The sequence below is a fragment of the Natrix helvetica genome (assembly GCF_964273705.1).
Source record: "Natrix helvetica genome assembly, chromosome: 9".
NCBI lineage: Eukaryota > Metazoa > Chordata > Lepidosauria > Squamata > Natricidae > Natrix > Natrix helvetica.
This window is the reverse complement of record NC_138560.1, coordinates 3,517,739-3,528,378: the sequence shown is the minus strand read 5'-3', so window position 1 is coordinate 3,528,378 and position 10,640 is coordinate 3,517,739. Positions and strand designations below refer to the sequence as shown.

The 10,640-nt window shown below is 45.8% G+C and overlaps 1 protein-coding gene across 4 annotated transcripts in view; it reads right to left on the bottom strand.

The window, feature by feature from the left end:
- CLASRP (CLK4 associating serine/arginine rich protein) overlaps window positions 1-10,361 on the bottom strand; it is a 27,005-nt gene extending 16,644 nt beyond the window's left edge. For all 4 annotated transcript variants that reach the window (XR_014176178.1, XR_014176179.1, XM_081962546.1 and 1 more), the window contains exons 1-11: window positions 10,323-10,361; window positions 8,059-8,156; window positions 7,114-7,228; window positions 6,488-6,585; window positions 5,787-5,888; window positions 4,862-4,941; window positions 4,446-4,530; window positions 3,198-3,343; window positions 2,122-2,218; window positions 1,162-1,240; window positions 1-71 (exon numbers count right to left, since the gene is read on the bottom strand). The exon at window positions 1-71 is cut by the window's left edge and continues 3 nt beyond it. Coding sequence is in view for 2 of the 4 variants with exons in the window: in XM_081962546.1 (XP_081818672.1) it covers window positions 1-71; window positions 1,162-1,240; window positions 2,122-2,218; window positions 3,198-3,343; window positions 4,446-4,530; window positions 4,862-4,941; window positions 5,787-5,888; window positions 6,488-6,585; window positions 7,114-7,212 (857 nt within the window). In the remaining 2 variants the exon portion in view is untranslated. The remainder of the gene's footprint in view (window positions 72-1,161; window positions 1,241-2,121; window positions 2,219-3,197; window positions 3,344-4,445; window positions 4,531-4,861; window positions 4,942-5,786; window positions 5,889-6,487; window positions 6,586-7,113; window positions 7,229-8,058; window positions 8,157-10,322) is intronic.
- Window positions 10,362-10,640: the final 279 nt, after the last annotated feature.

Here is a 10,640-nt window from a genome sequence, read left to right as displayed (position 1 = left end):
GGAGGGCTGATCTTCCTGCCTTTCAAACGTTTCTCTCGGAATTCCCTCCTTTGCCGCCTGGAGCGACGGCCCTGGAAGAAAAGGCTCATCTGAGAGACCAAAGAAAGGCCCCAGGCTCTCGTGGGGCCTATCATCACTGCTCCCCGGTTGACCAGCCGTGGATGAGGGGAATGTCCCCCAATTTTTGGCCTGCATCGGGGAGGATTTTAGATGAGTCAGAAGTGGGAAGCACTGGAGATGATCTCCTCTCCATCCAATGAAGAGAACAGCCAGGCCCGGCCCAGCCGAGAACTAAGGAGAAATGTCTTGACAAGGAGGACAATTAACCAGTGGGATGACTTGCCTCCAGAAGTTGTGGATGTCGGTGGAGGGTTTTAAGGAGAGATTGGACAACCATTTGTCTGAAATGGTAGAGGGTTTCTTGTCTAAGCAGGGGGTTGGACTAGAAGACCTCCAAGATCCCTTCCAACTCTCTTATTCTATCCTTATCCTTATCCCTGTTCTATTCTTGTTTTATTCCTATTTTATTTCTATTTTCTATTCTATTCTATTTCTATTCCATTCCATATTTTCTTTTCTATTCTATTTCTATTCCATTCCATTCCATATTTTCTTTTCTATTCTATTCTAAATTTCTATTTTCTAATTCTACTCTATTCTATTCTGAATTTCTATTTTCTATTATATTCTATTTCTATTTCATTCCATATTTTCTTTTCTATTCTATTCCTATTCTATCATTTCTATTCTATTTCTAAATTTCTATTTTCTATTCTACTCTATTCTAAATTTCTATTTTCTAGTCTAGTCTATTTCTATTTCATTCCATATTTTCTTTTCTATTCTATTCCTATTCTATCATTTCTATTCTATTTCTATTCTATTTCTAAATTTCTATTTTCTATTCTACTCTATTCTAAATTTCTATTTTCTATTCTATTCTATTTCTATTCCATTCCATATTTTCTTTTCTATTCTATTTCTATTCTAAATTTCTACTTTCTATTCTATTCTACTCTATTCTAAATTTCTATCTTCTAATCTATTCTATTCCTATTCTATTCTATATTTTCTATATTCTATTCTGTTCTCTCTTCTCCTCTCTTAATTTCTATGCTAATTTCTACTCTGTGCTGCTCTGTTCTATTCCTATTTTCTTACCGAATACATGGCTTTTTCCTCCTCCAGAGCTTTGGCGTGTTTGATAGCTTCCGCCTCCTCTTTGTCCTTCCTCAACATCCTTCCAGAAAAAGAAAAGGGGGCATTGAAGACAAAGGGGGTGCTTACACACAGAGGGTACCCGGAGAGATTGGTGATGAGAGGGTGGGTGTGTCAAACATGTCATCAGCCTTGAATTACATCATGAACAAAAGAGATCGGAGTACAACCCGTTCCGTTGACTTTTATCTACTATCAATTTGTTTTGATTGTTAGTACTGGTAGTCCTCAACTTACAACATTTAATTTAGTAATCAAAGCTACGACCTCATAGGAAAAAGTGACAGGACTGTTTGTCACAATTAGAACCATTACAGCTCACATACACCGTGGTCATGTAGAACAAGAAGCAATGGGTGGAAACTAATCCAGGAGAGAAGCAACTTAGAACTGAGGAGAAACTTCCTGACAGTGAGAACAATTAATCAGTGGAACAGAAGTTGCCTCCAGAGGTTGTGAATGCCCCAACACTGGAAGTCTTTAAGAAGATGTTGGATAGCCATTTGTCTGAAACGATATAAGGTTTCCTGCCTAGGCAGGGGGTTGGACTAGAAGACCTCCAGGGTCCCTTCCAACTCTGGTATTTTATATGTGATCAAAATCTGAACGCTTGGCAACTGACTCATCTTTATGACGGTTCCCGTGTTCTGGTTTCTTACAAAGTCTATGCGGGAAGCCAGATTCACTTAACAACCGTGTTACTAACTTGTCCACCACAATGATTCACTTAACAACAGCGGCCAGAAAGGTCGTAACAGGGAACAAACGTCCCTTAACAAATGTTTCGCTTAGCAACAGAAATGTTGGGGCTCCAGCGTGATCCTACGTCAAGGACTCCCTCTGTATCGCGTGTAAGCTTCTCGGGAACTCACCCCAAAAAGGAGGGAGGGAGAGAAATCTTACCGGACGAAATCTCCTTCGGCCATCCCGTAAGTTGTCGCCTGTTTGTTCAGATCAGCCACTTGGTCTTGGTTCAGCTCATCTACGTCCACTTCGACATCTGAAAGCAACATTAAGAGCCGAGGTGGCGCAGTGGTCAGAGTGCAGCACTGCAGGCTACTTCTGTTGACTGCCGGCTGCCTGCAATTTGGCAGTTCAGATCTCACCAGGCTCAAGGTTGACTCAGCCTCCCGTCCTTCCGAGGTGGGTCAAATGAGGACCCAGATTGTTGGGGGCAAGAGGCTGACTCTGTAAACCGCTTAGAGGGGACTCTAAAAGCACTGTGAAGTGGTATATAAATGCTAGTGCTCTTCCTTCCTTCTTCCCACCCTGCCTGCCTTCCTCCTTCCATATATCCTCCTTCCTTCCTCCCACCCTGCTTGCCTTCCTGTTTCCATATATCCTCCTTCTTTCCTCCCACCCTGCCTGCCTTCCTCCTTCCATATATTCTCCTTCCTTCCTTCCTCCCACCCTGCCTGCCTTCCTCCTTCCATATATCCTTCCTTCCTTCCACCCTGCCTGCCTTCCTCCTTCCATATATCCTCCTTCCTTCCTCCCACCCTGCTTGCCTTCCTGTTTCCATATATCCTCCTTCTTTCCTCCCACCCTGCCTGCCTTCCTCCTTCCATATATTCTCCTTCCTTCCTTCCTCCCACCCTGCCTGCCTTCCTCCTTCCATATATCCTCCTTCCTTCCTCCCACCCATCCCGCCTGCCTCCCTCCCTCCATATATCCTCCTTCCTTCCACAGCCAGGAGTTTGATCCTGACCGGCTCAAGATTGACTCAGCCTTCCATCTTTCTGACGTCTGTAAAATGAGGACCCAGATTGTTGGGAGGAAAGAGGCTGTATACCGCTTAGAGAGGGCTGTAAAAGAGCTATGAAGCGGTAAATAAATCTGCTATTGCTATAAGACAGCCAAAGTTTGGCGCGCCTTCCCCATCCAATCCAACCACATCTGCCAGATCTCTCAGCCGCTCCCTGCCGTGTTCCTGCTTCTGTAACACGCCTGATCCTTAAAAAGATGATCTGGAGGCGTACCAATGTCGGGGATCACTTCATCCTCGTCGGTGTTGCTGTCTTCCTCAGAATCCTCCTCCTCCGCTCGCTTCTCGGACGGGTTCTCAAGTTCTGCCACTGTGCTATCCTCGTAGGTGTAGCCGATGGAAGCTTTCTTCTCCGCCAACCTGCATAGAAGAATGTTTCTCATCAAGCTGCCGGGAGTCCACAGAACAAAAATGTGCTGGGTATTCTACTCTTTGCCCAATTTATTTCAAGAATTTTTATGCTGCTTTTCGACCAGGTTTAATCGGTGGAGTGGTAGGAATACAACCCCACCCCCACCCTGCCTCTCACAGCGGTCAGAATTCAAACCAGGCGTGGAAATAAATCTCTTCTCTTCAGGAATTCAACCCAACATTCAATATCTGAGCTCAGTTGAGAGCAACATGGGGAAGAGTCACAAAAGGTACCGAAAGAAGAGAGCATTTGTAGCTCGAACGGTGGGGTCCCTGGTGCTCTCGGAGCTGGGTGGCTTTCTTGGAGACATTTCATGACCCAACTAGGGGACATCATCAGTGTGAGGAGGAGGAGGAGGAGAAGGACTACTACTATAGGGTACTTGGTCATCTCTGAGCTTTCTTGTTTTCTTGCAGGCATTTCATGATTCAACTAAGTAACATCACCAGTGCTAGAAGGGGGGGGAGGAGGGGGGGAGGAGGGGGGGAGGAGGGGGGGAGGAGGGGGAAGGAGGAGGGGGGGAAGAGGAGGAGGAGGAGGAGGAGGAGGAGGAGGAGGAGGAGGAGGAGGAGGAGGACGACAACGACTGTGGGGTCCCTGGTGCTCTCTGAGCTTGGTTGTTTTCTTGCAGACATTTTATTACCCAACTAGGTAACTTCATCAGTGCTAGAGGGGAGTGAGATGGGGGGGGAAGTAGAGGAGGAGGAGAGCTGTGGGGGTCCTTTTGTGACTGTGGGTCCTCAGTACTCTCTGAGCTTGATTGCTTTCTTGCAGACATTTCATGACCCAACTAGGGAACCTCATCAGTGCTAGAGGTGAAAGGGTTTTGCTCTCTGTTTATAAATCCTATCCAGCACTGATGACGTTTTTTAGTTGGGCAATGAAACGTCCGTGAGAAACCTCAGAGAGCCCCGAGGACAATTCCTCAATTCACAAACCAATTTTGCTGTATATATGATGCACAATGACAATAAAGGCTATATTAATTCACAAAAAAGGTGAGAATCGCAACCAAGGCCTCCCACGTCGGTCCACCTCTTTGTTACTCACTTCTTTTTTTCGTCCTCGTTGGGCTTCTGGAGTCCTCCGTACAGCTCGTCGATGTAGATCTGATACAGGCATTGTTCTTCTGAGACTGCCAAAGAGGGATGGAGAGGAAGCCCATGAGATCCCTGCAAAGCTGATCCAGGGCAGCAAAAGCAGGCGGACTTTCCCAAAAAGAAGACTGGGTCTTATGAATGGTTGTAAGTTGAGGGATGGAACACATTTGAGAGAGGCTAGGAAAGAAGCAGCCTCCATTCCTTAAACCAGGGGTGTCCAAACTTGGCAACTTTAAGACTTGTGGTCTTCAACTCCCAGAATTCTGGGAGTTGAAGTCCACAAGTCTTAAAGTTGCCAAGTTTGGACACCCCTGCCTTAAACCTCTGTGCTCTACAGCGGGGCAAGAAAAATTGAGGAGGACTTACTGCCAGCAAAATCGTTCTGCACAAGTCCTCTGTATCTCTCATAGTTGCATTTCCTTTCGTCCGATTCCTGCTCGGGAGAGCTGCAGGCGCAAGAGAGGGGAAAAAAAACACAGAATTAAAATTCTAAGCATGCAAAAAGTCAGGCGAGAAAGTCTTCGAAAAGCACACAAAGACGGGCAGAACGGATCTGCCTTGGGCTGCTCCCACCTGTGCCCCAGTTCCGAAAATCATGGGGTGACGAAACTCCCCTTGTTAATCTGAGCCTTCTCCCCCCCCCCCCCATAAAAACAAAACAAAAAGGCCATGTTGTTTTATACCAACAACTGGGTTCCTACGTCATCCAGAAAACATTAATAACCTAGAACTAAGGAGACATTTCCTGAAGAATCAGTGGAACAACTTGCCTCCAGAAGTTGTGAATGTTCCAACAGTGGAAGTTTTAAAGAAGAGATTGGACAACCATTTGTCTGAAATGGTATAATATTTCCTCCCTGAGCAGGGGGTTGGACTAGAAGACCTCCAAGGTCCCTTCCAACTCTGCTATTCTATTCTACTTCTATTTTATTCTACTTCTATTCCATTCTATCCTATCCTATCCTCTGTTCTCTTCTCTTCTCTATTTTCTATTCTCTTCTCCCTTTTCTGTTCTCTTCTCTTCTATTCCTATTTGCTTCTGATACGTCAGCCAAATGACTGCAATTTTTCTGCTTGGGCCTGTGGCACAAACACAATCAGTCGTGATTTGCCCAGCCACAATTTCAAGGAATCCATCAGTCAGGTTACAGAGGAGCTTATTCCTTCCCAATCGAAATATTTCAGAAGCCAAACCAAGCTCTCTTCTCAACCTCCAACTGACGCAAGGAGCTGTCCGTTCCGGCACCAGAGAGAGGGGTGGGGGGAGGAAAAAAAAGAACAAACGCCTTACATTGGATTCAGCAGAGGAGGAGTATACATGGGGATGTAATCCAGGTGCGCCCGTACATCGAACCGGTCAATCATGTTGTTGGTATCCCCCTGCCAAGGCATCCTGTAAGGACACAACACCATTAAAAAAAAAACAAAAAAACCACCCAATGTTATTCTTATCAAGATCCGCTGGTTGGGGGATTCTGGGAGTTGAAGTCCACACAGCTCCAAGTTGCCTAGGTTGGAAACACTGTGTCAGGCCTGCGGGCATATTCCTTTTAGGATTTTTGGCCTGCCACACTTTCTATTATTTTACTATGTTGTTTCATTAGTGGGGTAATTGGGAGGGGGAATAGTAAGGAGCAGAATGTGTTGTTGCCAAAATAAAACATTCCTTTCTAGAAGCCCAAGGTCATCTTTTGTCTCCGCACCTCTGCACCTGACCGAAACTAGATGGGTGGAAATGCCAGCGTGGCAGAGGAAGATTGGACCATGTGATGGACTTGTGGGTGTGGGGACAAGATCATGAATTTTCAACTGGGTGGAAAACCCAGGAAGCTTTCAGATTCGGGTTTCCACAGCTTGTACCAACATGTCTCTCTTATTAAATTGGAGCTTTGAGGAAAGCTCTGCCTTGGACTCTGATTTAATTCTGGATGATATTTGGAACGCTGACACACCGCTCTACCGTTGTTCAGTCCCAAAATGCAAACTACTCACATATTCACAGGACTTTCAGCTGCAAGAGCCACAGCGGAATCTAAGTGCACCTTGCAGGCACGTCCATGGACCTGCAGGAATTGGGCTGGATCCTTTTTCTGGAAGGAAAGAAACCCCACAGGTGACTTTCCCAAACCAACCCTTGATCCAACTCCAACTTACAATGAATAAATAAATATAAAAATAAATATTCCCCTCCCACAGGGGACTGTTAATGCAGACGTGGCCAAAAATGCTGACATCCATCAGTTCTGCAAAATATTGAACATCAGAAAATGCTGCAGGATCCGATCTGTGTCAGTCACTGGTACCAAAGGTTTAGTCTTCCGAGCTTTCGGACTCGTACTGGAGCCCATCTTCAGAGAACTTCTCTCTAGCAAATGTGGGTACTTTGGGCTGTTCGGTGGGTGGCATTTATGATGCCCCTTGTGTGTCATTTTTTAGTCGTGACTGACGCAGATTATCCTGGGTCACATAGATTCGCTCTTCCATTTGTCATAAAATTCTGTTCCCAAGAAAAACGTAACCTCTCACGCTCATTTCTGAAAGGGATATTAATTCTGAAAGAGGGAGGTGGTAGACATCAAGGCATTCTCCCAAAACGAACCAAGGAGAAAGACACTCACTATCTTTTCGTAATACTCTCTCCGGCGTTCCGCTCTTTTCTTGTAATCCACCATCATCCCCCGCAGCTTCCGCTCATGTTTTCGAGCTTCGTGCCACATCCTGCTTTTCTCCCGGCTGTTCCACAGGGTGAGGAAAAGAGGCATTGAGGGGGAAGGCGAAAAAAAAAGAGGAAGGGGAAATATAACAAAACCTAACATAGCCATTTTTTCACACTGCATCCCAGCCTCCAACAGACTCTACCAAAATATTATTTGATTATTAATCATATCGGATACCACGTTGCACCCTGAATGCCTGGCAAAAATGACAAAGTAAAAGCATCTAGAGCGGTACGGTTGGAACGGGCCCGGCGTTGTCCACATGGGTGCGCACAGTGCACATGTCTTAGCATCCAGCAATGCCTCCGCGATGCTCCAGCTGCTCGGCAGAGCACCGCGCAGGCGCTGTATGCGCTGTAGACTTTAAAGACAGGTGAGGAGCACGGGCCGGCCCTCCGGAGCACTGTGCCGGAGTGGTATCCAGTGTTCCAGGCAGGCTCTGGTACGCCCGTACTGGGGCGTACCGCCTGCAACCTACCACTGGCTCCTATGCGGGACCTCGCTTCCTTCCAGTTTCTACCACCCCTTGAAGACAGATCAGTTCCAGAATCTCTGGATACCTGATTTTACCAAAGCATTTGGTAATGTCAAGACAGGATAAAATGAATTGCCTTGAGCAGATTCCACCTATTGAAAGTCATATATGGCCATTCTTTCACTTGCCTTTTCCTAGAATTAGATAGATAATTTACTCCACGTTAAGAAAAATAACCCAACAATTTGAAGGTAGGTCACATACTGCAAACTAAAAAAATGAACTGAGAAATTAGGAAGTACTGCAGTAAAAAAACTTTGGAGATAAATAAAACAAGAGATGAGGATCTGGCACACACAAACGATACTCACTGAGAGCAGGACCTTGAGAGAAGTCAAAATGGATGCTCTCCTTTTCTCCAAGCACAGTGAATTAAGGGATTTTTTTTTCCCTTTAGGAAAGGAGAGCCCTAAATAAATAGGAAGTCAAAAAATGAAAACGCTATATTATTATTTTTACGTCTAAATGTTAAATAGCTTGCAATTTAGCTGAGGGACAGGCAGTTTTTCTCCCAAAGATTTTAGGCAGACATACAAACAGTACCACAAAATGTTATTGCAGGTATAGGAGTTCTTTTTTTTTAATACAAATTTTATTCAAATTACAATTGCAACAATCAACGGTAATGCAAGGGTGATTCTTCAATCGTTTTCCTCTCAGGAAAATCCTTCCCACTTTTCAAAATTATAGAGGACCCCAAAAAGAACTTTTGGGTTCTATAACTTACATTGACTGCTATTTATCACATTATACATTAAAATGGACACATTCCCTGCCACTACTGCTTCGCACAATTGTCGGATGTGCTTTTAATACTGCAGCTATTTTTCAATGTAGGCTGGCAAATAATTTTGAGGATCCCTGAATCCTGAGGACTTTCAGATCACACTTTAAGAAACAATGCTTTAGAAGCTGCAGTAATACAAGAGACCCGGCGATCCTCACCATTAAGCAAAATATTTTCTATGCACGTATAAAGAAAATAGCACTGGCAATAAATAGCAATAGCACTTAGACTCATGGAGGTAGTCCTCAAGTTACAGCAGCTTGTTCAATAACCCCTCAAAGTTTACAACAGCACTGAAAAAAGTGACTTGTCATTTTTCAGACTTACGACCACTGCAGCATTCCCAACTGACTCATATTTATGACAGCTGCAGTGTCCTGGAGTCAGGCAATCCCCTTTTGAGACCTTCTGACAAGCAAAATCACTGTGGAAGCCAGACTCCCTTAACAATTGTGTTACTAAATTAACAACTGCAGTGAGTTCATTTAATAACGGTGGCAAGCAAGATTGAAAAATGGGGCAACATTCACTTGACAGACATCTTACTTAGCCACAAGAATTTAGGATTCAATTGTGCTCGAGGACTACCTGTACACCACTTCAAAGTGCTTTAGAGCCCTAAGCGGTGTAGAAAGTAAGCATATTGCTCCCAACACTCTGGGTCCTCATTTTACCAACCTCGGAAGGAATGAAGGTGGCAAATCTAATACAATCCTTGGTTGTCTAAACAGAGGCATAAAATCAAAATCACGTGAAGTTGCTTTATAAAGCTTTAGTAAGGCCACATCTGGAATACCGCTTCCAGTTTTGGTCCCCGCATTACAAAAAAGAGGTTGAGACTCTAGAAAAAGTGCAGAGAAGAGCAACCAAGACGATTAGGGGACTGGAGACTAAAATGGTTGCAGGATTTGGCTAGTCTAGAGGAAAAAAGGACTAGGGGGGACATGATAGCAGTATTCCAATATTTGAGGGGCTGCCACAAAAAAGAGGGGGGAACCAACCTGTTCTCCAAAGCACCTGAAGGCAGGACAAAAAACAGTGGATGGAAGCTATTGATGGAATGAAGGAGGAATTCACTGACAGTGAGGAAAATTAACCAGTGGAACAGCTTGCCTCCAGATGTTGTGGCTGCTGCATCACTGGAGGTTTTAAGAGATTTGGGCAGCCACTTGCCTCAAATTGTATAGGGTCTCCTGCTTGAGCATGGGGCTGGACTAGAAGACCTCCAAGGTCCCTTCCAGCTCTATTCTCATTGATGGATTGGATTGGATTGGATTGGAAGGGGAAAAAACGAGATCCGACCAAGGATAGGAAAAAGGGAAGGACTGTTCCACCCCTAACAGAAAACACTTCAATAATCTTTTAAGGATCTCTACGGCTTCTCTACTTCAGCAGTCAGAGAAAACATTGCCACTCATTTACAAAAAGCGGTGCTAGTCCTCAAGATTCTTGCAGCTTCCCCTCCTCCTCCTCCTTTCCAATTCCAAAAGATAAATGGGGCTCTTTGTTAACCGATGAGAACGGGGGACTTGAGGCACTTTTTAGGGGAAGGAGAGCCCTCTGGGTTATAAAAGCGGGGGATTCTACGGAACCCTCACTCGCCTATCGCTGAAAGAGAGACTCGCGGAGGCGACGGCCTCTCAGGCCGAGAGAAACCGTGCCAAGCGGGCTCCCAGACCCTCCAGGCGGCTTCTACACCCCCCAACCCGTCCTCCGGCTCCGAAGCGGCCTCTTCCCGGCCGCCGATCGCCCTCGCCCGCTTAAAGGACAGGAGAGACCGCTCCTCACCCTGCGCCAAAGTCGCAGCTCCTTTCCCCCGGAAGCGGAAATGACTCGTTTCTATAGAGTAGCAACCGGGGGAGGGGAAAGAAGGCGCAACAGTCGGATCTCCCTGCAGCCCTCGGATTGGTCAAAGCAGGGTCCCGTGACGGCGAGGATCTCAGCCAATCACAGCTCGAGTTAAGCTCCCTTCGCAATTGATGGCGCAGGTCAGAAGCCAACGAGCGGCGGCGAGGCTTCTACAGGTTCAGAGACGCGCAGGCGCAGAAAGCATTCTGCGGATGGCGGGTTCGAATCCCGAGCGCCGCCTGTGGAGACGCGTGGCTG